This window comes from Mobula birostris, chromosome 2 (assembly GCF_030028105.1).
Source record: "Mobula birostris isolate sMobBir1 chromosome 2, sMobBir1.hap1, whole genome shotgun sequence".
Taxonomy (NCBI): Eukaryota; Metazoa; Chordata; class Chondrichthyes; order Myliobatiformes; family Myliobatidae; genus Mobula; species Mobula birostris.
In genome coordinates this window covers 10,121,030-10,148,122 of record NC_092371.1, presented here as the reverse complement: position 1 = coordinate 10,148,122, position 27,093 = coordinate 10,121,030, and the positions used below count along the sequence as shown (strand labels likewise).

The following is a 27,093-nucleotide window of genomic DNA, read 5'->3' as shown; positions in this document are numbered from 1 at the left end:
TATCAAAAATGTGATAACAGCACATTTGGAAAGCGGTGAAATCATCGGACAAAGTCAGCATGGATTTGTGAAAGGAAAATCATGTCTGACGAATCTCATAGAATGTTTTGAGGATGTAACTAGTAGAGTGGATAGGGGAGAACCAGTGGATGTGGTATATTTGGATTTTCGAAAGGCTTTTGACAAGGTCCCACACAGGAGATTAGTGTGCAAACTTAAAGCACACGGTATTGGGGGTAAGGTATTGATGTGGATAGAGAATTGGTTAGCAGACAGGAAGCAAAGAGTGGGAATAAACGGGACCTTTTCAGAATGGCAGGCAGTGACTAGTGGGGTACCACAAGGCTCAGTGCTGGGACCCCAGTTGTTTACAATATATATTAATGACTTGGATGAGGGAATTAAATGCAGCATCTCCAAGTTTGCGGATGACACGAAGCTGGGCGGCAGTGTTAGCTGTAAGGAGGATGCTAAGAGGATGCAGGGTGACTTGGATAGGTTGGGTGAGTGGGCAAATTCATGGCAGATGCAATTTAATGTGGATAAATGTGAAGTTATCCACTTTGGTGGCAAAAATAGGAAAACAGATTATTATCTGAATGGTGGCCGATTAGGAAAAGGGAAGGTGCAACGAGACCTAGGTGTCATTATACATCAGTCATTGAAAGTGGGCATGCAGGTACAGCAGGTGGTGAAAAAGGCGAATGGTATGCTGGCATTTATAGCAAGAGGATTCGAGTACAGGAGCAGGGAGGTACTACTGCAGTTGTACAAGGCCTTGGTGAGTCCACACCTGGAGTATTGTGTGCAGTTTTGGTCCCCTAATCTGAGAAAAGACATCTTTGCCATAGAGGGAGTACAACGAAGGTTCACCAGATTTATTCCTGGGATGGCAGGACTTTCATATGAAGAAAGACTGGATGAACTAGGCTTGTACTCATTGGAATTTAGAAGATTAAGGGGGGATCTCGTTGAAACGTATAAAATCCTAAAGGGATTGGACAGGCTAGATGCAGGAAGATTGTTCCCGATGTTGGGGAAGTCCAGAATGAGGGGTCACAGTTTGAGGATAAAGGCGAAGCCTTTTAGGACTGAGATTAGGAAAAACTTCTTCACACAGAGAGTGGTGAATCTGTGGAATTCTCTGCCACAGGAAACAGTTGAGGCCAGTTCATTGGTTATATTTAAGAGGGAGTTAGATATGGCCCTTGTGGCTAGGGGGATCAGAGGGTATGGAGGGAAGGCTGGTGCAGGGTTCTGAGTTGGATGATCAGCCATGATCATAGTAAACGGCAGTGCAGGCTCAAAGGGCCGAATGGCCTACTCCTGCACCTATTTTCTATGTTTCTATGTTTCTGTCAGCACCCAGCAAGATTCAGGTCACAGTCATTGTCCCAACGGATTATTCATGCTGTCGATGTGTGCTTGAGGAAAGAGCAAGCTGGCTTCAGGAAGAACAGAGGCTGTGTCGAATAGACCTTCACACTGTGTAACATCATAGAGCAGTGCACAGAGTGGCAGATACAACTGTAAGTGAATTTTGTGGACTTTGAAAAGGCAGTTCACAGTATCCACAGGGCAAGCCTCTGGTGATATGGGATCCCTTCCAAAACTGTCCAGCTTATCCAATCGCTGTGCTAATTTCACCTGTACAGTTGGGGATTGCAATTTGAACTTTGAAGTCAAGACAGGAGTCAGGCAAGGCTGTGCGATGTCAGCGATATTGTTTAACCCGGTGATTGACTGGGGTCATGAGGTGAACAATGAAAGATAAGCAGAGAGGCACTTTGGACTCCATTCTCTACTTTAGAAGACCTTAATTTTGCAGACCACCTTGCATTACTATCCCATAGACACCAGTGCCTGGTCACTTCTGATAGACAGGTTGGACTGAGAGTCAGCCAGGGAAAGACTGAGACCGTGACCCTCAGTGTAGAGACTCCTCCTCCCACCAAGGCATATGGCGTCAACATACCCAGCACTGGCAGATTCACCTACCTGGGCAGTACCATTCAGCAGGAAGGTGGGACCAAGGACGGTACCCAGTGCAGACTCAGCAAAGGTAGAAACACCTACCGATCAATGACTGACATCTGGGGATCAACCAAGTACAGTGTCCACACCAAGGTGAAGCTGTACCAGCTCTCTGTTCTGTTCACACTCCTGTACGGGTCAGAATGCTGGCCCACGACAGAGAACAACCTTGCCAAGCTGTCGTCATTCCACACCATGACAGTCCGGAAGATCCTCCATATTTTCTAGCCAAGAAAGATCTCCGAGCACACCCTACTCTTCAGTGTCATCAGAAGAACGTGGCCACAATCATCATGAGGAAACCCTAGAGGTGGATTGGGCGCGTGATGAGAAGAAAGGCCAACTCCATCATCAAGACAGCATTGGACCTCTGAAGGGCGGAGGAAATGTGGGAAACCAATGACAACTTGGCTCTCTACTCTAGAGGCAGAAGTGAGGACCCTGAACCACACAATAGAGAAGATGACCAAGGACAGATAGAGATGGAGGACCTTCATTGCTGCCCTAAATGCCAACAGTGTAAGTAAGCAAGCACCTGCAAAATCTTGTGTTTATTCATTTCCATCGATGCTGCTGATCTGAGCTCCTCCAGCATTTTGCGTGTGTTGCTCTGGATTTCCAACATCTGCAGAATCTCTTGTGATTATACTCTATGCTCTGTTTTCCCTTAGTACCTCGATGTACCTGCATATGGAATGATGTGTCTGGATGACATGCAGATAAGTGCTTTTCACTGTATCATGTGACAACATACACTAATCACCACCGGTAAGGGAGTGATGGACTACAGGTGGGGAGATGCAAAAGCAGTGCCATCGGGTGGAGGGGTGGGGGGAGAAGGGCAAACAAGTGATACTCACAGGTTGTGATGTTCAAGTTGTTCCACCTGCTTCTGAAGCTCTTGGTTTTGAGCGGTGCACGCAGCCACTCTGAGAGAAGACCACAAGACACAGGAGCAGAGTTAGGCCATTCAACGCATCAAGCCTGCTCCACCATTCCATCAGTGCTGATTAACTATCTCTTTCAACTCCATTCTCCTGCCTTCTTCCTGTAACCAGTGATTCCCTTCCTAATTAAGAAACTATCAACCTCTGCTTTAAATGTACCCAATGTCTTGGCCTCCACAGCTGCCTGTGGCAATGAATTCCACTGGTTCACTCACCAGCCTCTGGCTAAGAGGCAAAGAGAGATCAGAACTGTCAATCACCAAACAGGCCCGTCTCTTCACAATCCCAAACTGCGCCCACTTTCAGACAGCGTTGGAAACCCCAACCTACCACACCCGCCCCTCAGATTGATTTATTACACAGATGTTTAAAAAAAAACCTGGTACAGCCACACTTGGAGGACAGCGTGCAATTCCAGTCATCCCATTACAGGAAGGATGTCGAGGCTTTGGAGAGGGTGCAGAACAGGTTCACCAGGGGTGCTGCCTGGATGAAAGAGCATGAGCTACAAGGAGAGGTTGGACAAAATTAGGTTGATTTCTGTGGAGTGGTGGAGGCTGAGGGCAAGATGTTTAGAAAATGATGAGAGGTATAGATAGGGTAGGCAGTCAGAATCCTTTCCTAGTCAAATACAAGAGGGCATAGAACATAGAACATGGAACATGGATCAGTACAGTACAGGCTCTTCGGATCACAATGTTGTGGCAAACCTTTAACCTACTCCTACATCAATCTAAACCTTTCCTCTCACCTGGTAGAAAAGACGAATCTCAAGACTGTATATGGTGTTCGTGCTTTGATCATAAATGTGCTTTGAGATTTGAACATAGCTCTCCATTTTTCTTTGAGTGGCTTTTCACATAGCTTTAAAATGAGAGGGTTTAGGTTTGAAGGAAATAAATCAGCCATGATTGAATGGTGAGGCAGACTTGATGAATGGCCTAATCCTCCCTCTTTACTTTGTGGTCTCATGAGATGTGTGGGGCAGGCTTTTATTTTTGCACACGGACTATGGTGGTAACAGGACAGGCTGTCAGGCCAGTGATGAATAAAGGGGTTCTAGAGCCTGCTAGGCTGGTGATGAAGAATAGTGTTCTAGAGCCTTCTGGGTTGGTGATGGATAATGGTGTTCTTGAGGCTTCCGGGCTGGTGATAGATAAAAGTGTTCTAGAGTCTGCTGGGTTGGTGATAGATAAAGGTGTTCTAGAGTCTGCTGGGCTGGTGATGGATAAAGGTGTTCTACAGTCTGCTGGGCTGGTGATGCATAAAGGTGTTCTAGAGTCTGCTGGGCTGGTGATGGATAAAGGTGTTCTAGAGTCTGTTGGGCTGGTGATGGATAAAGGTGTTCTAGAGTCTGCTGCTGATAGATAAAGGTGTTCTAGAGTCTGCCGGGCTGGTGAAGGATAAAGATGTTCTAGAGCCTGCTGGGCTGGTGATGAAGAACTGTGTTCTAGAGGATTCTGGGCTTGTGATGGATAGGGGTGTTCTAGAGTCTGCTGGGCTGGTGATGAAGAATGGTGTTCTAGAGGATTCTGGGATGGTGATGGATAAAGGTGTTCTAGAGGCTGGGCTGGTGACTGATAAGGTGTTCTAGAGGCTTCTGGGATGGTGATGGATAAAGGGGTTCTAGAGTCTGTTGATGGATAAAGGTGCTCTAGAGCCTGCTGGGCTGGTGATGGATAAAGGTGTTCTAGAGCCTTCTGGGCTGGTGATGAAGAACGGTGTTCTAGGGGATTCTGGGATGGTGATGGATAAAGGTGTTCTAGAGGCTGGGCTGGTGACGGATAAGGTGTTCTAGAGCCTGCTGGGTTGGTTATGAAGAACGGTGTTCTAGAGGCTGGGCTGGTAATGAAGAATGGTGTTCTAGAGGCTTCTGGGATGGTGATGGATAAGGGTGTTCTAGAGGCTGGGCTGGTGATGAAGAATGGAGTTCTAGAGTCTGTTGAGCTGGTGATGGATAAAAGTGTTCTAGAGCCTGCTGGGCTGGTGATGAAGAACGGTGTTCTAGAGGCTGGGCTGGTAATGAAGAATGGTGTTCTAGAGGCTTCTGGGATGGTGATGGATAAGGGTGTTCTAGAGCCTGCTGAGCTGGTGAAGAAGAATGGTGTTCTAGAGAATTCTGGGACGGTGATGGATAAAGGTGTTCTGGAGTCTGCTGGCCTGGTGGTGGATAAGGGTGTTCTAGAGCCTGCTGGGCTGGTGATGAAGAACAGTGTTCTAGAAGCTGGGCTGATGATGAAGAATGGTGTTCTAGAGGTTTCTGGGATGGTGAGGGATAAAGGTGTTCTAGAGGCTGGGCTGGTGATGGATAATGATGTGCCAGAGGTTTTCAAGAGGGAAATGACTACAAAGGGAATGAATACATGGAGATCACTCGCAAGCAGAGGGGATTATTTTAACCTGCACCACATCATGGGCCGAAGGACCTGTTTCTGCTGTACTGTGTTGTGTGTCAACCAACCCAACCCCAGACTTGCCCCTTTTCTACCTGCAGACCAAACACACACCTCTTGCCTGCTTCACACCAGTCCCCTTCCCAAACCACCCTCTCACCACCCCTCTCCTACTTACTACTTCCAGCCCACGGATGTTGTCCCTGTACCAACCTAACAAATCCTGGCTCCTCCATCCAACCTTTGCCCCATAATCCATTCTAGCCCCCATCCCATGGAAGTAGGCCCTGCAGCCCAAGTCCTGGCCAACCAAAACCTTATTTAAGCTAGTCCCATTTACTTAGTTTGGGTGTATCCTTATAAAACGTTCCTTCTCCTTGGACTTGTCCAAGTACCTTTTAAACGTTGTTAATATACCTACCTCAACCACTTCCTCTGGTAGATAGTTCCAATTCAAAAAGGTTTCCCCTTAGGCTTCTATTAAGTCTCTCCCCTCTTACCATAAACCTGTGCTCTCCAGTTCTTGATTCCCCAACCCTCTGAGCATACACTCTATCTATGCCCCTCATGATTTATACACCACTACAAGATCACCTCTCAGTCTCCTATGCTTCATGAAAGTAAGTCCCAACCTGCTCAGCCTCTTCCATAACTCAGTCCCTCAAGTCCCAGGAATGTCCTTGTAAATCTCCTCTGCACTCTTTCCAGCTTAATGTCAACTTTCCTATAGCAGGGAAACCAAAATTGAACAAAATATTCCAAGTCATAAACACATGATGCTGGCCAAGACTCTTCATCAGGACTGGCAGGGAAGGTGGGTAGAAGCTAGGATAAGAAGGTGGGAGGAGGGAACGGAGTACAAGTTGGCAGCTGACAGGAGAGAACAGATGAGAGGGAATGTGGGTAGATGAGGGGGAAATGTGGGTGGATGGGGAGGGGGGAATGAAGTAAGACTGGGAGGTGATAGGTAGAAGAGGTGGAGGGCTGAAGAAGGTATCTGATAGGTGAGGACAGAGGAACATGGAAGAAAGGGAAGGAGGAGAGGAACCAGAGGGAGTTGATGGGCAGGTGAGGAGAAAGGTTGAGAGGGAAGCAGCATGGGGAATGGAAAAAAGGAGGGGTGGGGGAGAAATTAGTGGAAGTTGGAGAAATCACTGAAAGTTGGAGAAATCGATGTTCATGCCATCAGATTGGAGGCTACTCAGATGGAATACGAGGTGATGCTTCTCCAACCAGGGCTCATTATGACAATAGAGGAGGCCACGAACAAAACATGTTGGAATGGGAATGGGAAGTCGAATTGAAATGGAAAATATTCCAAATGCAGCTGCTCCAATGTCTTGTACACCTCTAACATAACGGCCTGTCCCTCTTCAAGGCCAAAGCCTTAGCCAAACCCCACCAATCCCAGCATGCTGAATACCCACTCTTTACCTGCTCTCTAGTCCATCAATGTATTCCTTCTTCCGACGGCGACTTTCCTGAGCGGACTGCTTGTTCCGGATCTTCCTCCGAACCTTTTTAAGAATCCGCTCTTCTGCCTGAGGAGATGTGGTGAGGGGGACAAAGGGTCTGATCTGAATCAGGTTTATTATCACCGATTTATATGACATAAAATGCGTTGTCTTGCGGCAGCAGTATGGTGCAAAGACATACCATTACTATAAATTACTAAAATAATGAGATAGTGCAGAAAAAGGATTAGTGAAGTAGTGTTCATGGACCAATCAGAAATCTGACAGTGGAGATGAAGGGCTGTTCCTTAAACACTGAATGTGTATCTTCAGGCTCCTGTACCTCCTCCCTGCATGGTAGTAACAAGAAGAGGGTCACCTTCAAGATGTCACCTTCTTGAGGCATCGCCTTTTGAAGATATCCTTATTGGTGGGGTGGCTCGTGGAGCTGGCTAGGTCTGGAAACCTCCGGAGGCTCTTGCAAGCCTGTGCTTTGGTGCCTCTGTACCAGACGGTGTTGCAGAGTCCAAATGCTCTCCACTGTACCTCTGTAAGAGTTCTTGGTGACATACCAAATCTCCTCAAACTCCTAACGAAATATAGCCACTGCTCTGACTTTTTTGTGATCGCATCAATACGTTGGGCCCGGGATAAATGTTGGCACCCAGGAACTTGAAGTTGCTCACCCTTTCCATCGCTGACACCTCAGTGAGGAGTGGTGTGCATTCTCTCGACTTCCCCTTCTTGAAGTCCACAATCAATTCCTTGGACCTGTTGGCACTGAATGAGGTTATCATTGTGACACCACTCAACCAGCCAATCTACGTCCGCCTCCTCAACACCATCTGAGACTCTGCCAACAACAGTTGCATCATCAGCGAGTTGATAGATGGTGCTTGAGCTGTGCTTAGCAACACAGTCTTGACTGTAGAGACAGTAGAGCAATGTGCTAAACAGGCGTCTTCGAGGAATGCCTGTGCTGATTGTCAGTGAGGAAATGTTATAACTGATCCATACTGACTGTAGACCCTGATGAGGAAACCAAGGATTCAGTTGCAGAGAGAGGAACAGAGGCCCAGGTTTAGAAGCCTGGTGATTAATACTGATTGATAAATGGTTTAGAAGTCTGGTGATTAATAAATCATTTAGAAGCCTGGTGATTAATACTGATTGATAAATGGTTTAGAAGTTTAACACCATTCAGCCTGTCATCAAAGAGTGACAAATTTCTACAGATGTACACTGGAAAGTGCTCTGACTGTCTGCATTGCAGAGACTCGAATGCCCAGACTTGCAAAAGGCTGCAGAAAGCAGTGGACTCAGCCAGTTCCATTATGGACACGGCTCTCCCAGCCATCAGGCAACATTTACAAGAGACGGTGTCTCAGGAAGGTGATATCCACCATCAGGGACCCCGGACTATCCAGGCTGTGCCCCCTTCTCAATGCTGCCATCAGGCAAGAGGTACAGGAGCCTGAAGACCCACAGCTCAACAGCTTCTTCCCCACTGCCATCAGGTTCTCGAACCAAGCTGAAATACCTGAACACTATGTCCGACTACATTTCACTTTCCCTGGCTCTCAATCGTGCACTAGCATTGACATGATTGAGAGGCCATATGGCTCAATTCTGCTCCATTGTCATGTTTATTTTGCACTTCTGCAAGTTACGCATGATTTATGTTCATTTATGCCAGTATAAAAAGCTAATTTAATTTAGGATTACTTTCTATTTGTCACATGTACATTGAAATACATGGCAAAGTGCATCGTTTATGTCAACGGCCAACACAGCAGCAGGGTGTTTTGGGGGCAGCCCGCAAGTGTTGCATCAACATAAGGTGCCCACAACTCACTAACCCCTACCCGTACGTCTTTGGAATGTGGGAGGAAACCTACGCAATCACAGGGAGAACGTGCAAACCCCTCACAGACAGCGGCAGGAATCGAACACCAGTCGGTGATCACTGGTGTTGTAAAGCGAGGGTACTCACACTCATGCTACATACCATGATTTTCATGCTATTTATTCCCTGTGCATATCTGCCCATGACAATACACTGGAATGTGAGGGAGTAACAAAGGACAGAATGTAGGAGTAAGGATTTGGAAAGGGGAGAGTGACCAGATAAAGTAGGGGGAGGAGAAAGGAGAGACGGGAGTAAGGAAGATGATGTGGAGAGAATATTTCCAATTGAGGGAGAGTCTAGGACCGTTAGGTCTTGCAAGACCATGGATCTGCGCCTGGAAAGTCTTCACTCTCCAGGGCGCAGGCCTGGGCAAGGTTGTATGGAAGACCAGCAGTTGCCCATGCTGCAAGTCTCCCCTCTTCACGACACCAATGCTGTCCAAGGGAAGGGCATTCGGACCCATACAGCTTGGCACCAGTGTCGTCGCAGAGCAATGTGTGATTAAGTGCCTTGCTCAAGGACACAACACGTTCCCTCGGCTGGGGCTCGAACTCACGACATTCAGATCGCTAGTCCAATGCCTTAACCACTTGGCCACGTGCCCACGTCTAGAACCAGAGGTCACAGAATACAAGGACATCTACTCACGAGAGGATGGTGGATCTGTGGAATTCATTGCCACAGATGTCTGTGGGGCCAAGTGATTGGCTACACTTAAAACAGACGTTGATAGGTTCTTGATTAGTAAGGGTGTCAAAGGTTGCAGGGAGAAGGCAGGAAAATGGGATTGGGAAGAAAAATAAATCAGCCATGACTGAATGGCAGAGCAGGGTCAAAGGGGCAAATGGCCCAATTCAGCTCCTAGGTTCTTATGGGAAATGACCAGGTTGGGAGGACAGTCTTAAGCATCCCCAGCATGAGGCACAGTCAATAGCGCAGGGTATGTTTCTGTTCCCTTCTCAGCAACATCAGTCTGCTTTGCTTGCCTTCACGTAGCACCCCTTGCGTGACTCCACTACTCCCATTCCCTCCGCTAACCCAAGGGCTCTTCTCCCTCAGTGTCCCATTAACGGGCGACCTGAATTGTTCCCAAATGGAGCAACACTTTCATCTCAGTTGAGATCCCTCAGGATGTCAGTACCCTCCCAAACACTCTGTGTGCCTATGTACCTTACCCTGTCACTGTGTGACCCTACATGCCTCCCCATCTGTGTGACCCTACACCTCACCCCGTCCCAGTGTGACCCTACGCGCCAACCCATCTCTGTATGGCCCCCACCCCCTGAACCCCTCCCCATCTCTGTAACCCACTCTACCCCTATGTCCCTCTCTGTCTCTGTAACCCCCTCCAGCCCCTACACCCCTCCCTGTCTCTGTAACCCCCTCCAGCCCCTACACTCCCCTTGTCTCAGTAACCCCCTCCAGCCCCTACACCCCTCCCTGTCTCTGTAACCTCCTCCAGCCCCTACACCCCCCCCTTGTCTCAGTAACCCCTCTGGCCCCTACACACCTTCTGTCTCTGTATCCCCTCCCCTTCCAGGCCCCTACATACTTTCCAGTCTCTGTACCACTCCTGCTCTGGCTGGAGTTACGGAACTCCTTCCCTCATCCCCAGACCCTCTCTTGCCCCAGTTACTGTGGTCTGGTGGTGGGATGTTGGTGACAGTTGCCAGGATACCTTAGTCAGCGGTAGGTTGCTAGGCAGCATGATGCCTTCCTGGCTCAGCAATCGCTGCTCCTCCTCAGTCAACAACAGATCTGGAAAATGCTGTCAGACAGGGAGAAAATAAAGGTTTAAAGATTAGCTTTATTTGTCACACATACATCAAAACACACAGTGAAATGAGCTGTTTGCGACCAACAGTCCAAGGATTTTGCTGGGGGCAGCCTGCAAGGGTCCAACATAAACATAGCGTGCCCACAACTCACTAACCCCAACCTGTATCTCTTTGGAAAGTAGGAGGAAACCAGAGCCCCTGGAGGAAACCCACGTGGTCACAAAGAGAACGTATTTACACTCAGCAGTGGGAATTGAACCCCAGATCGCTGGAACCGTAAAGATATACCATGCTGCTCGCCCTAACACTGCCCAGCTTATTCTCATGGAGTCATAGAAAACTACAGCACAGAAACAGGCCCTTCAGCCCATCTAGACGCTGCCTCGTCCCCACATGCTAACCACTGGGACCTGGGCGGAAACTGCAGCGGCAGTCAGCGCTGGAGGCTGGATTTGTTTCGGAATTCCAGTACTGTGACCCACTAGGGCAGCTGTGTTGCCCAGTTCATTAGTTGGCATCCTACTGTCTCGAAGGATGCTGGGTTGCACACAGCAAAAGTCAGCTCGTGGTGGTGCACTTCCTAGAGGTGGCTGAGGTGTCCCACTCTGGAGTAACAGTCTCTTCCTCACAGGCCGTAGGTGAAAGAAGACTGGTGTCCGGTTGGGGCGGCCCCTCTCCGTCCGTTGAGCTCTCTTCGCAGCTAGCTCGTTGATGAGGGTACTTTCTGCTCTTTGCACTTGCCCTTTTGAACTGCCAGGCTCCAGGCAGCCCGGTCGTCTATTCTATCTTCTCAGTACCGGCCAGCTTCAGATCCTTTTTGCAGACGTCTTTGAAGCAAATCTGTGAGCGACCAACTGGGCACACACAGCAGGTCTTTCAGGATTCAACTAGAGCCCAACCGCCTGACACATCCTAATCTGAGCCGCCCAGGGCTGAGGAGGGCAAATGTACTGAGGATGCCTGCACATTGTAAGACCTCTGATTTCGTGGCTCTGTGCTGCCAAGATATGTGCAGGATCCGCAGTGAGACACGTTGTAAATTGGGGGACCGCTTCATCGAGCACCTCCGCACCATCCGCCACAAGCAGGACTTCCCAGTGCCCAAACATTTCAATTCCCGTTACAATGCGTCCTTCCATGGCCTCCTCCAGTGCCCAGATGAGGCCACCCTCAGGGTGGAGGAGCAACACCTCATATTCCATCGGGGTACCCTTCAACCTGATGGCATGAATATCGATTTCTCCTTCCGGTGAACAAACAATCACCACCACCCCCTTCTATTCCCCATTGCGACCTTTTACTTCGTCTCACCTGCCTATTACTTCCCCCGGCTCCCCTTCCCCGTCCCTTTCACCTTTGGTCCACTCTACCCCCCCTATCAGATTCTTTCTTCGCCAACCCTTGACCTTTCCCATCCACCTGGTTTCACCTACCACCTTCCAGATAGCCTTTCAACCCCACCCCCCAACCTTTTAATTCAGGCACCTCGCTCCTGAAGAAGGATCTTGGCCCGAAACACTGAGTGTTCACTCTTTTCTGTAGATGCTGCCTGGGTTGCTGTGTGTATTGCTGATCACTTTCGTCACTTTCCTAGCACAGATTTTCCAGGCTTCACAACTGTAGAGGAGAGTGCCAAGAGCACAGGTCTGGTACACATGCAGCTTGGTATTCCCAGCCACACTCTCTTGTTCAGCCTAGCCATGACAGCTGCAGCCTGGTTGCTCAGTGCAGCATCAAAAGTCAGAGCATTTGTGACAGGTGAAGGAGTTAACCACCTCTAGAGTGTGACCATCGATGGTGATGGGTGCGAGGGAGTCAGTGCCCTGGGCCATGACAGTTGTCTTCAGGCTGATGGTCAGCCCAAACTCCTTGAAGCCATGGAACAGGTGGTCAATGACATCCAGCAGTTGGGCTTCCGTGTGGGAAGTTAGTGCTGCGTCGACAGTGAACAACAGCTCTCAAATGAAGACCTCTCAGAGCCTGGTCTTAGAGTAATGGTGAGCAATGTCGAAGAGACTGCTGACAGTTCTGGTATGTAGGGAGATGCCCTCAGGCTGACAGTTCTGGTATGTAGGGAGATGCCCTCAGGCTGACAGTTCTGGTATGTAGGGAGATGCCCTGGGCACTGTCAGTTCTGGTATGTAGGGAGATGCCCTCAGGCTGACAGTTCTGGTATGTAGAGGGATGCCCTCAGGCTGACAGTTCTGGTATGTAGGGAGATGCCCTCAGGCTGACAGTTCTGGTATGTAGGGAGATGCCCTCAGGCTGACAGTTCTGGTATGTAGGGAGATGCCCTCAGGCTGTCAGTTCTGGTATGTAGGGAGATGCCCTCAGGCTGACAGTTCTGGTATGTAGGGAGATGCCCTGGGCACTGTCAGTTCTGGTATGTAGGGAAATGCCATTGGCGCAATCTCCAAAAGTATACTGAAGCAGCACATACAAGAAGATGCTCAAGTGTGTTGGTGCCAGAGTGCAGCCTTGCTCTATTCCGCTGCTCACTGGAAAATCTTCCAAAATTCAAGGTTCACTTGCATTTATTATCAAAGTATGTCTGCAGTATACAACCCTGAGATTCTTCTTCTACAGCTGGCCACAAAACAAAAAAAACCATGGAAGCAGTTCAAAGAAAAACATCAACCACCCCACCCCTACACACAGAAAAAAAACTTGCGTAAACAGCAACAAAAATATCAACCCTCCCATGTAAAAAACAACAAATCATGCAAATGACAAGAACATTAAAACCCCCACACACAAAAAAATGCACCAATGGCAACAAGAACATCAAACCACCCCCCCCACACAAAAATAAACAAATTGCACGAACGGCAATAAGAAAGAATCCCTGAAAACACAGAATATAAAAACATCAAACTGAAAGAGTCCAGTTTAAATCACAGTCCGCAAATTGCCAACTTTGGTAACATCCTCCGACAGCATTGTGGGAGAGATCATTTGAGCGGGTGAGAGATCCGTCACACGCAGACACCTTCTCTGGCAGCAGCAAGTGAGAGGCTGGTAGATGGCGCTGAACGCTTCTCATCACATTCACTTCGATGTTTCAATCTTCCTCGATGTTCTAATTGGCAAGATCAGTAAGAGATGGAGTCGATCGCGGGCTCACATCTCATCTTTAAGCTTCTTTGCCTCGAGGCCACTGGCCTCCTGGGACCTTCTCAGAGACTGCAAAGCGCCAGACTGCTCAATCAATCTCAAACTTATATCACAGCCTCCAACAGTATTAGAAACACTATTAAGATAAAAAGATGTAGAAGAAGTGAAACAAAGTTTCATGAACCATCTGAAAGGTGGCATCCGAGGTAGCACAGTTTGCTGGCACCACCTTGACCGGAAGTCAAGATTGGTAAGTTCCACTGTTGAAGCAAACAGAACTGGGCACACCTTCATGGAAGGAAGCGATCAAGCCCAGCAGTTTCGGAGGTTAGCCTATCTACTGCAGCAAGCAGAAGAGCCCACTTTTGCTAACCAGGCCGAGCATCTTTGTCGAGTCAATGAATGCAATGAAGAATAGTTTTTACTGCTCTGGACACTCCTCCTGGAGCTGGCATAGTGAGAAGATCCAGAGTGCTCTAAAACCACACCATGACTCTGGGTAGCCATGTTTAGCAAGGTGCTGTAGCTGTGCCAAAACAACTCGTGCAAAGGCCTTTCCCACAATGCTGAGGAGGGAGATGCCACAGTAGTTGTTACAGACACTGCCATCGCCCTTGAATTGTACATGTTGGTGTCTCGCCTATCTTGTGGCACGAAGCCTTTCGCCCAGCAGAGACAGAGAAGCTCATGCAAATGGTGCAGCAATATTGGTTTGCCACTCTTCAAAACTTCTGGAGGGATACAGCGTTTCCAAGGGTCTTCCCACAAGCGAGATAGTCAGTGGCTTTGCTGAGGTCTTCCAGTGTCGGCAGTGCGTCTAGCTCCTCCGGGACTGGTAGGTCTGGGATAGTTTCGATGCAGTGCTTGTCACCACATTCTGAGCTGAGTACAAATCTACACAGTGTTCAACCCAGTGTTGAAGCTGCTTGCCTTGATCAGATATGACTTCTCCATTCTTACACTTCAGAGGGGCAGTCTATAAGATCATAAGATACAGGAGCAGAATTAGGCCATCTGGCCCATCGAGCCTGCTCCAACATTTCATCATGGCTGACCCATTTCCCTCTCAGCCCCAATCTCCTGCCTTCCCTCTGTGTCCCTTCATGCATTGACTAATCAAGAATCTATCAACCCTTGTCTTAAATATACTCAATGACATGACTTCCACAGCAGCCTGTGGCAATGAATTCTGCAGATTCAGCATTCCCTGACTAAAAAAAATTCTTCCTCATCTCCATCCTAAGTGGACTTCCCTCTATTTTGAGGCTGTGCCCTCTGGTCCTAGGCTCCACCACCATAGGAAACATTCTCTCCACGTCCACTCTATCAAGGCCCTTCCATATCCGATAGTTTCAATTAGAAACCCCCTTACTCTTCTGAATTTCAGCAAGTAAAGGCCCAGAGCATCAAACGTTTCTCATATGATAAGCCTTTCAATCCCAGAATCATTTACGTAAACCTCTTTCGAACCTTCTCCAATGTAAGTACATCCTTCCTTGGATAAGGGGCCCAAAACTGATCATAGTACTGCAAGTGAGGCCTCACCAATGCTTTATAAAGTCTCAGCATTACATCCTTGCTTTTATATTCGAGCCCTCTTGAAAAGAATATTTAACATTCCATTTGCCTTCCTCACTACCAACCCAACCTGAAAATTAACCTTTAGGGAATTCCACACAAGGACTCCCAAGTCCCTTTGCACCTCAGATTTGTGAATTTTCTCCCATTTAGAAAATAGTCCATTTTTATTTCTTCTACCAAAGAGCATGCTCTTGCCAACACTGTATTCCATCTCCCTTTTCTTTGCCTATGCCCCTAATCCAAGTCCTTCTGTAGCCTCTCTACTTCCTTAAACTACCTACCCTCCACCTATCTTCGTATAATCCACAAACTTGTCCACAAAGCCATCAAATCCATCATCCAAATCACTGATAGATAATGTAAAAAGGATCAGTCCCAACACTGACCCCTGTGGAACACCACAAGTCACTGGCAGCTAACTAGAAAAGGCTCCCTTTATTCCCACTCTTTGCCTCCTGCCAACCAGCCACTCGAATCTTTCCTGTAATACCCTGAGCCCATAGCTTGTTAAGCAGCTCACGTGTAGCACTTTGTCAAAGGCCTTCTGAAAATCCAAAAACACAACATCCACTGATTCTCCTTTGTCTATCCTGCTTGTTACTTCTTCAAAGAATCCCAACAGATTTGACAGGCAAGATTTTTCCTTGAGGAAAATCATGTTGACTATGACCTATTTTATCACGTGCCTCCAAATAGCCCTAAACTACATCCTTAACAATCGACTCCAATATGTTGCCAACCGTTGATGACTAACTGGCCTATAATTTCCTTTCTTCTGCCTCTCTCCCTTCTTGAAGAGTGGAGCGACATTTGCAATTTTCCAGTCCTCTGGAACCATGTCAGTATCCATTGATTCTTGAAAGATCGTTACTTGTGCTTCCACAACCTCTTCAGCCACCTCCCTCAGAACCCTCGGGTGCAGATTATCTGCTCCACCCCAGGGTTATGGAGGACAGAGGGACAAAGATCCTGTGGCCTTCTTGATGCCTTCACGCATGCCTCATACATCCCATGTCCGCAGCAGTTTGGATACTGCCGTGCAAGTTCAGCCAGTAGTTGTTGGCACAGTAGGAAGCAATTTTCCAGGCCTTATTCCTTGTAGCCTTAAAGAAGCTCTTGGGTGCCAGGGTTAGGATCATTCTTGTAGGCAAGGAGGGCTCTTCTTTTGGCTTCAGTCACTGATTCCATTTCTTTCCGGCTTTCCTCATATTGGTTTGCTCGTGTGCGTCCTCTCTTACCGAACAGTGATGGCTGAGTTGAAAGTGGCATCGTGGAGACAGAACTACTTGCTGTCATCATAGGTGGAGGCTGCCAAAGCACCTTCAAAGCCATCAATGAACTTCCGTGTTCACTCGGCACTGAACACACAGCAAGTGTAGATGCGTGGTCGACCCTCCCTCTTAGCTTCTTTGGTGTGCTCCTCGCTTTGCTGGCTATGAGGAGAGGTCGGTGTCACAGTCTGCATTGTGATAACTGTGGGTGATAAGGTGGTGATGACAAGGTCTAGCTGATGCCAGTGATCAGATCGTGGGGGTTTCCATGAGACCTTGTGAAGCTCCTTGCACTGGAGATAGGTCTTGGTCATGCACAGTCCATGGTAACAGCAGAGTCCTAGCAGCCTCCACCCATTTTTGTTCATTTTTCTCACTCCATGTGGGCCTAAACAGCTGGGGCAGGCCTTGTTACTCTGGCATTGAAGTCTCCCAACAGGTACAACCCTACAGTGCTAGATATCTTGGGCAATGCTTCATCCAGTGCCCCGTAGAAGAGATTGTTATCGTTGGGGGTGGTGCCGAGAGTGGGGGCGTAGATGCTGGCAAAGTCAACCAGGGAAGATGACATTGTCAGGCAGGAAGAAGGATTCTGCCTGTTCCCCCCTCCCCCAGTGGGGGCTCAACAGCTGCAGCTAGTGTGCTCTTCACTATAAAGCCAACACCAGACAGTCTTGGCTCATCTCAAGGCTTCCCTTGCCAGAAGGAGGTGTAGTTCGACTCTCTGATACAGCCGCTGTCTTCCAGATGAGTCTCCTGAAGGCAGGCCATGTCAGTATTCAGTCTGCAGAGTTCTCTGTCTGTGACAGCAGCCTTGTGAGCTTCATCGATCTGTTGGATGTCATTCATGAGTCCTGAGCGCATGGTCCAGCTTGCGACACGAAGAGCTGGAGTCTTCTTGATTCCTCTAGGTTTGCCTGGTGCAGGGTTTTAGCCTGCTCATTGAGGTTAGTCTCTAAGCTCCACGCACCCACTGAAGCAGGTAGGCCGTGGTGGGACAGTGCCTTACTGGCTGGGGGTTGCCCAGCTAGAGGTGGGTGGTAGCTGTCCAATAAGATGCAATCATCTCACCCACCATCAGAAGGAAACTGTGGTGCTCATTCCTACACCAATCGGTGTGAGCTTAGAACCAGTAACTGCCACTTCTCATGTTCTGCCTAAGTCTTGCAACATCACTGGAGTGACCCCTCCAGGGTGCTACAAGCCAGGGCAGGTGATACGGAGACCTTAGGCTGCCCAAACCCCTGTGGCCTTGCTGATGTACTCCAAAGGAAAGGTAGAACTGGTACAATTTGATACCAACGCGGCTGCAGGAGTTGCCAGGAGGAGGCATAGAACGTCATCTTGCCACCCTTAGGGGCTTCACTCCAGATTTACTGTCAGGGTTTACACCCTTAACATTCGTCTCTCCTGAGAGTGACCCACATGGCACTGGGCCAGTTTCCCAATGGCAAGCCATGGCCAATAGATGCTCAAAGCGTGTCTCTGGACCCAGGGTCTTCGCACGTTGAGATTGTCCATCATGCCTTGACACTTCAAGGGTTTGGAATCAGAATCAGAATCAGGTTTAATACCACCAGCGTATGCCGTGAAATTTGTTAACTTTGCTGCAGCAGTACAATAATAGAGGGGAAAACTGCGAATTATAGTAAGTATTATGTATATATTAAACAGTTAAATTAAATAAATAGTGAAAAAATCAAAATAAAAAGAGGTAGTGAGGTAGTGTTCATGAGTTCAATGTCCATTTGGAAATCGGATGACAGAGGGAAGAAGCTGTTCCTGAATCGTTGAGTGTGTGTCTTCAGGCTTGTGTACCTCCTCCCTGATAGTGGCAATGAGAAGATAGCATGTCTTGGGTGATGGGGGGCTAGTACCCATGATGAGGCTGAGTTTATAGCTCTCTGCAGCTCATTTTTCTTTCTCATGGACAAACTGCCTGCCAAAGCTAACGAGCTCTGTCTGCCCGGGTTCAGAGTCAGAATTGTCCTTCTTCTCGACTGGCTGCCGGCCAAGGCAATTGAGGCAAGACTGCATCGTATAATGTAGTGCCCCAAGCCATCATCCAGGCCCAGACACCGCGGCCGCGGACCCCCAGCGCCACTGCATGGGCCGAAGCCATCCCTGGACTCCACTCCCCCGAAGGAGGACAAGAGCCCGGAGGGCAGCAACGAGCCCGTTGAGCCGGAGCAGCCGCAGCCTAAGCGGTGATGGTGGTGTTGGTGGGCCGTCAGTTCCTCCACAGTACCCAACTTCCAGGCCGTCACCTCCCCCACCGTCCAGGATCACCACCAGTTAACACACCTTGCCTTTTATCAGACAAGAGAGGGCAGCTGCTCTGGTGTGAGTCCACACACATCTCCCTGGGATGCTGCCTCACCAGGGGACATAAGAACACAAGAAACAGGATTTGCACACTCAGCCCCTCGATCAGTATGATGGTGGCTGACCTACACTGGTGCCAACTCCTCTTCTCTCCCAGTTCCCCATCGCCCTCAATTCCTCGATCTATCTATCAACTATTTATTTATTTCCATCTTGAATGTATATCCCCCCTCACGACAGAGAAGTCGAGGGATTCACTCCCCTCCAAGAGAAGGGATTTTGAACTGACCCATCCCCTCGTCTTGTAGCTGCATCCCCATGTTCAAGACTCTCCCACTGGCAAGAACATCTCCAGATCTGCCCCCATCGAGACATCTTGTATGTGAATAATGTCACCTCCCTCCCCCTCCTCGTAAAGCAATGAAAGACAGACCCAAACTGTCCAGTTTCTCCTGAAGAGACAACAGGTCCTCTCTTGTCAGGATGTTTCCTCTCTCCCTACAGGGGAACACTCCCTCCCACTCACCCCTCTGCTGTGGGATGCTCCTTCCCCCTCTCTTCCTCCACTCCACCCCCCAGGAAGGGCACACATCCTCCTCGAGATGTGGACCGTCCCTCTCCCTCTCTCCCTGCCATGGGATGCTCCCCCCTTCCTCAGCCAAGGGGCATTCCTTCTCCCATCCCCACCAGGGATCATTTCCTCCCCTCTCCCCCAACGCAGCAGATACTACTTCCTCCGCCTACCCTTCTGGGGGGACACTCCCTTCCCTTTTCCCCACAGGGATGACCCCCCTCCTCTTTCCCTCCCACTGTGGTAGGGGTCTGTACTCCATTTCTCGCTGCGACCCCTCCACCAGGTATACTATTCTGCCTCCTCCCTGTACCTCCCCACTCCAATTCCCCCCGCCCAACCCTGGCTCCAGCCCCTACCGGCAGATCATCCATAGTGCCTGGTTCCCTGCTGGCATCCACTACGCAAGACTCGGGCAGGAGCGCCTGGCTGTTCCAGCTGCCTGTAACGGGGGGGTGGGGGGGAGAACAAAACATCCTGTGGTGAATCCCTTCTTTGGCTATCAGGGTAACGTAGGGTAGGGTCTACAGTCTGAGGTCTGAACCCTGACGCCCACAGGAATGCACTCTGTCCCCTTCCCAGATCCCTCTCTCTGGGACATCTGAGCACCCTGAAAAACCTCCCCATTGATCTGTCGTCATTGCCTGGGGCCGCGGGTGGGAATGGAAACCCTTTTTGAGAGCGTGTGCCTAAAATGGCTTCTAAAGAAAAACTCCTCGAGTACCATGGTAATTTTGTCAAGAGATTATCAGTATTCTTTGCGTTTCTGGTTAGATGCTAACTGCATTTCATTGGCTTTGTATCTGTACTTGGCACAATGACAATAAAATTGAATCCAATCTAATCTAATCTAATCATTGGTTAATCAATGAGTAACAAATATGGGCGATAATGTGGAACAGACTCAATGTGGCCAAATGGATTTATTCTGCTCATATCTTAGTTTAGTAAAAGTCCGATTGTGGCCTTTATTTTAAAAAGGAAAAATGATTAGTTCTGTTGCTTGTTTACATGTTCATTGTTTTACTCTTAATAAAAGTTTAACACAGACAGATTGAAATAAATGAAGTACTTCAGAAAATGTGTTCAAAAATTATCCATATCAATCTTATAAAAACGCAATCGAAAAATAACTTCACTTCTAAACAGTGCTGTTGTTGTAATCACCCAAATATCAAATCCAAATGCTTGGGGATGGAAGTGTTTTGGATTTTTCTGGATTTTGGAAGATATAATGAGATGGCTTGGAATCGTCATCATTTCCAACTGAATTTGTGTGCTACCAGAAAGCAGTGTTTGTCTTAGAAACATCGAAAACCTACAGCACAATACAGGCCCTTCGGCCCACAAAGCTTACACTTGCTCATCACACATAATTACTTAACAATTAAAATATTACATGCCAATAGTTTTATGAAAATATAATGTGTGCAGGGTAATAAAAGCAGCATAGCAGCATTGGGAGAATACCCAAATGTACGACTGATTTGGGGGAGAGAAGGGGAGGGGTGGGAATTCCTCATTCTCCTTCCAACCCCCTCCCCTCCATCCCTCCTCATCCCCTCTCTCTCCCAACCCTATCTCTCTGTTCCCCTCTCTCTCCTTCACCCACCCTCTCTCTCTCTACTGTTTTGCAAACCCTTCTCCTTCAGCCCCCTCATCTCTCTCTCCTTAACCCCCCTTCATCCCCATCTCTCTCTTTTACCCTCCTCTCCTTCACCTTCCCCTCTCTCTCCTTTACCCTCCCCTCCTTCACCTTCCCCTCTCTCCTTCACTCTGCCCTCCGCTGTCCTTCACCCACCTCCCCTTCACTCCCTCTTCTCTCTCCTTCACCCCCTCAACCCACTCTCCCCATCTCTCACCTTTACCCTCCCCTCCATCACCCACTCTCTCTCCCTCCACCCCTCTCTTCCCACTCCCTCTCTCCTTCAAACTCCTCCCTCTCCTTCTCCTCTTTCAACTCCCTTCACACACCTTATCTCTCTCCTTCACCCTCTCTACTTCACCCTCCCTCTCTCCTTCACTTCACCCTCCACCCTTTTTCAACCACGTCCCCTCTCCTTCAACCCCCTCACTCTCTTTCAAACCCCCTCTCCTTCAGCCCCCATCTCCCCCCATTACCTTCCCTTCCTTCAATCTCTCATTCCTTCATCCCCTCTTTCTCACCTTCAGCCCCCTCTTTCTCCACCTCCTTTGTCCTTCACTCCCCTCTCCTTCAACCGCCCTCTCTCCCCTTCACTCCATCTTTCTGCTTTACCCTCCCCTCTATTACCCGTCCTCCTCTCTCACCTTCAACACCCCTCTCCCCCTTCACACTCTATTTCTACACCTCCTTCACCCCATCTCTCTCCTTTACCCTCTCCTCTTTTATTCCCTGTTTCTCCTTCACTCCCCCTCCCCTTCACACACTTTCTCTCTCCCCTTTATCCCCTTCCATCTCTCTCTCCCCACCCCCTCTCCCCTTCACCCCTTTACCCTCCATCACACACCTTCCCTTCCTCTTCTCTTCTCCCCTATCTTTCTCTCCCCATCTCTTAATCCCCATCTTCCCCCCTCAAACTCCTCTCTCCACCAACCCCCTCCCTCCCCTTTCAACTCCCACCCCACAACCCCGTCCCTCCATCTCCCCTCTCTTTTGTATACCCTCTCCTCTTTCACCCCCTCTCCTTTATTCCCTGCTCTCTCCTTCACTCCCCCCTCCCCTTCACAAACCCTCTCTCCACACACCCCTCTCTCCTTCACAACCCGTTTCCCTCATTTACCCCCTCCTTCACCCCTCTGCTTCACCTTTCTTTCACACCCCCTCCCTCATTTACCCTCCCCTCCTTCACTCCCCCTCTCTCCTTCACATCCCCTTCTCACTCTCTCTTCTCCCCCTCTATCTCTCTCTCACCTTCACCCCCTTAATGTCACTCCCCATCTCTCTCCTTCAACCTCCTCTCCCCCTTCAATCCTCTTCCTCTGTCACCCCTCTCTCTTTTACCATCTCCTCCTTCACTCCCCCTCACTCCTACACAGACCCTCTATCTCCATACCCTCTCTCCCTCAGTTACCCTTCCCTCCTTCACTCCCTCTCTGCTTCATCCCTCTCCTTCACATCCCCTCTCCCTCACTTACCCTCCCCTCCTTCACCCCCCTCTCCTTCACACCGCCCTCCTCTTTCCTTCACTCGCAACTCCCTCCTTCACTCTCCTAGAACAGGTCCTGCCTGTCCCATGCCAACCCTAATGTCAAGGTTACCTGCACATCCTTTACATCCAAATCCCTGTCCAAACATCTTGTAAATAGTACTGTTGTGTCTGCCTCCAGGAGCAGAACTAGGCCATTTGCCCACTGAGCTCCACAATGGGGAAGAGCAGAGAGTTTGGACACGGCCTCCCTCTGCACTTCTCGCCTCTTCTGGCTGAGCAGTTAGCATAAAGAAAGACACCACCCACCCCGGACGTTCTCTCTTCCCCATTCTCACACAGGGCAGAAGATACAAAAGCCTGAAAGTATGTACCAGCAGGCTCAAGGACAGCTTCGATAAGAGTACTGATAAGATGGACTCTTGACCACACAATCTACCTTGGCATGGCCCTGCATTTTATTATCTGCTTGCAGTGCACTTTCTGTGTAACTATACCTCCGTCTGCAAATAAACCCTTCACTGTGTCTTGCCCAGGACCACCAGAAACCAGCAGAGAGTTGTGGACTCTGCTCAGCAGATCACGGAAGCCAGCCTCCCCTCCAAGGATTCTGTCTACACTTCTCACTGCTTCAGGAAGCAGACGGCTTTAAAAAAAAAGGATGTTGCGGGACAGGCCAGCAGGAAGGAGGAGGGTCGATAAGACAGAGACTGTCACAGCCCATGTGGCATGATTTTTAAAAGTGGTTTAGAAGTGATTTTTTTTTTTTTACAACCTCAGAGCAGTGAGATGTTTTCACAGGAAACGTCTCACTCCAGCTTGGTCCCGGCTAGTCGGCTGCAAGAACACATCGTATGAAACGTTTTGACATCCTCGTAGACCTGGGTTACACATCAGTACCTTGGCAGATGGAGTTCAGCCCAGATAAGTGTGAGGTGGTTCATTCTGCTGGGTCAAATATGATGTCAGAATATAGTATTAATGGTAAGACTTTTGGCAGTGTGGAGGATCAGAGGGATCTTGGGGTCCTAGTCCATAGAACACTCAAAGCTGCTGCGCAGGTTGACTCTGTGGTTAAGAAGGCATACGGTGCATTGGCCTTCATCAATTGTGGGATTGAGTTTAGGAGCCGAGAGGTAATGTTGCAGCAATATAGGACCCTGATCAGACCCCACTTGGAGTACTGTGCCTCACTATAGGAAGGATGTGGAAAACATAGAAAGGGTGCAGAGGAGATTTACAAGGATGTTGCCTGGATTGGGGAGCATGCCTTATGAGAATAGGTTGAGTGAACTTTTTCCTTGGAGTGACGGAGGATGAGAGGTGACCTGATAGAGGTGTTTAAGATGATGAGAGGCATTGATCATGCGGATAGTCAGAGGCTTTTTCCCAGGGCTGAAATGGCTAGCATGAGAGGGCACAGTTTTAAGGTGCTTGGAAGTAGGTACAGAGGAGATATCAGGGGTAGGTGTTTTTATGCAGAGAGCGGTGAGTGCGTGGAATGGGCTGCCAGCGACTATGGTGGAGGTGGATACTGTAAGGTCTTTTAAGAGACTCCTGGAGCTCAGATAAATAGAGGGCTATGGGTAAGGACATGTTCTGCACAGCATTGTGGGCCGAAGGGCCTTATTGTGCTGTAGGTTTTCTATGTTTCTATGTTATCTGAAATTCCAAAATTGAAAAAACTCTTTGAGGGGGGGGGAGAGGGGGCGAGGGAGGTAGAAGAGCAAGAGAGGGTGAGGGGGAGAAGAGGGGAGAGGGAGGTAGAGGGGCTAATGGGGAGAAGGAAGAGGGGGTGGAGGCGGGAAGGGGAGAAGGGAGTTGGGTGGGGATGACCACACTCCTAGTCTTTCTCAGGGATCACTGACCAAGATCGATGGAGACCAAATCGGCCCCAGGAGACTCTGACTTCACGCTGACCCCATACACGAGCTGGAAGAGGCGGGCGGGGGTTGCCTCAGCAGGAAGTGGACTGTCAGGCCGCTGGTCGTCGGAGATGCCGCTGTCCGCCTCAGAAGTCGATTCGGCGGCGCCACCGTTATTGCTGCTGTTGTTGTACACCTCATTGGGATTAACGCGAGTCTGAAGCAGCTCATCAAGTTCCACCTTGCCCACAACCTTCGAGGAGAGAGATCTCAGCCTCAGGAGGATAAATATCCAACCACCCCATCCACTGGTCCCTCAACCTAAACTTCAAATCTTCCACTCGGAGAATAGCAGGTTCTGAGAGTGGGAAGGGGTCGGGGGACGTCTTACACGAGGAGTAGCGGGAAGAAATTCCAGAGCCTGGAGCAGAGAGAGAAAGTGATGATGAGATTCAGGAATATTCAGGGGATTGACAGTGAAAAGGCCAGTGGGGTCAGAGAGAGGGGGAGAGAGAGATAGAGAGATGATAGAGAAAGAGAGATAGAGGGAGATAGAGATAGAGAGATAGATAGAGAAAGAAATATGTAGGAGCCCAAGGGGGTTACAGAGATGGGTAGGGGGTAGGGGCCAGTGGGGGTCATAGCCAGGGTGGGGTGCGGAGTGGGGTCTCGGAGATGAGGACGCATGAGATAATGAAGGCAGTGTCATATTATGATCAATGCACACGTTAGGGGCCAACTCTTCATTGATATCACTCACCCCAGATCTGGCGGCTGACCAGTTAGGCACCACTTCGTCTGCCTCTTCCTGTCCCTCAATGGACCCCAAATAGCCATTCCTGAGGAAAATTCCCTCCTGTTGCTCCTGATAACTGACCAGTAGGTCCTGGTCACCAGGATTCATTTCCTCAGAAACACAGAAGAAAACAAGTACCTCACTTGGTGGCACCGCATTCTCAGATTAAATCAAACATCAGAAACAGCACAGAGTAAACACAGAGTCAATCTCCGTCCACACCATCCCATCACACACTCCCGGGGTCAGACACAGAGTGAAACTCCCTCTACACTGTCCCATCACACACTCCCGGGGTCAGACACAGAGTGAAGCTCCCTCCACACCGTCCCATCACACACTCCCGGGGTTAGACACAGAGTGAAGCTCCCTCTACACTGTCCCATCACACACTCCCAGAGTCAGACACAGAGTGAAACTCCCTCTACACCCTCCCATCACACACTCCCGGGGTCAGACACAGAGTGAAGCTCCCTCTACACTGTCCCATCACACACTCCCGGGGTCAGACACAGAGAAACTCCCTCTACACTGTCCCATCACACACTCCCGGGGTCAGACACAGAGTGAAACTCCCTCCACACCATCCCATCACACACTCCCGGGGTCAGACACAGAGTGAAGCTCCCTCTGCACCGCCCCATCACACACTCCCAGGGTCAGACACAGAGTGAAACTCCCTTGGCACTGTCCCATCACACACACCCCGGGGTCAGACACAAGGGGGAAGCTCCCCTACACTCTCCAATCACACACTCATGGGGTCAGCCATAGAGTGAATCTCCCTCTATAGCATCCCATCAGACTCGTATGGCAGCAACAGGTTATGGGGTCTGTTAGTTATCCATTGTCTATGGATGAGCAGTCATATAATGCCAAGGTCAGAGCATTGGGAAGTCAGTCAGCCACACAATGATGGGCTTGCAATGTCCTACGTTCTAATGGGGAACCATCGTTTCTCTACTTTGTCAAGAATTATTTGGATTGCCCTTAGTTCTTCTAATTGTTCATAAAGAGAAATCCAATCTGCTTAACTCTGTGATACAAATATCCATTCATCCAGTGAAGTCTGGAGATGCAAACCTTCTCTACCCTGTCTCAAAAGTAATCGTATCATTCTTACACAAGGAGACCAAAACTGTGCCAATTTTCCCAGATGTGAGGTCACCATCTCTCTGCACAGTGGTATCGTTGGTTTCCTACTGTCGTCCTTCAGTGACATCCTGCGGGAATGTGTTTTTTTGTGCTTGCACAGGACCTGGGCTGTGCAGGATACAAAGATCCTGGATTGGCCCTACCCATCTTATAATAAAGGTAAACGCACAGCGACATATACTTTGACAAGCTGTTATTTTGCGCATTTTCTTAGCATTCCTAATCAATTGTTGAATGTACATTTTTAAAAATGTCTTCCTCTTACACTCTATTAAATTGCAGGAGATGATTTTAAAAGCGCTGTCCGATCAGAAAGTCCCTCACACAAAACACCCTGCCTCCACACTTGGACAACTTACCACAACTTCCAACCTGGCACCAATGACGTCACCGCGCCCCGACTGCGCATGTCAGGAATCAGAGGCCTACCCTACTGCAAACCGATTGGTCTAATTTAGTGACCTGCCGGGCTGATTCCTCGCTCGGCAGCTGCCCGCCAGATTTGTAAGGTGCAAGTGGTAAACCTTTGACAAGTACATTTCAAAAGGCACTTGTTCCAGGCATGAGTGATACGTCTAGTACTAACGTATTTTTTTTGGTGACTGTCGTCATCCCGCAGCGATTCCGTTTGGTTTGCAATTAGGAACGGTTCGCTCGGCGCCCCTCATAAACATGGCGTCGAATTCTTTCCCGCAAGACCTGTGACAGATGATGTCAGTGGTGACGCCCACTTTGAGACGAAACCCCGCCCCTACTAAGCCCCGCCCCCTGG

General features: G+C 49.1%; 1 protein-coding gene across 2 annotated transcripts in view; it reads right to left on the bottom strand.

The window, feature by feature from the left end:
• The window catches only part of LOC140212097 (cyclic AMP-responsive element-binding protein 3-like protein 4), a 39,967-nt gene extending 12,952 nt beyond the window's left edge, over positions 1–27,015 (bottom strand). The window contains exons 1-7 of one of the 2 annotated variants that reach the window (XM_072282636.1): positions 26,908–27,015; positions 25,131–25,277; positions 24,374–24,623; positions 19,737–19,819; positions 10,416–10,505; positions 6,809–6,915; positions 2,895–2,963 (exon numbers count right to left, since the gene is read on the bottom strand). In XM_072282636.1, the coding sequence (XP_072138737.1) occupies positions 2,895–2,963; positions 6,809–6,915; positions 10,416–10,505; positions 19,737–19,819; positions 24,374–24,623; positions 25,131–25,274 (743 nt within the window). In that variant the 5' untranslated portion in view covers positions 25,275–25,277; positions 26,908–27,015. Of the gene's footprint in view, positions 1–2,894; positions 2,964–6,808; positions 6,916–10,415; positions 10,506–19,736; positions 19,820–24,373; positions 24,624–25,130; positions 25,278–26,680 lie in introns of both variants that reach the window. The other variant, XM_072282626.1, reaches the window with a different exon arrangement.
• Positions 27,016–27,093: the final 78 nt, after the last annotated feature.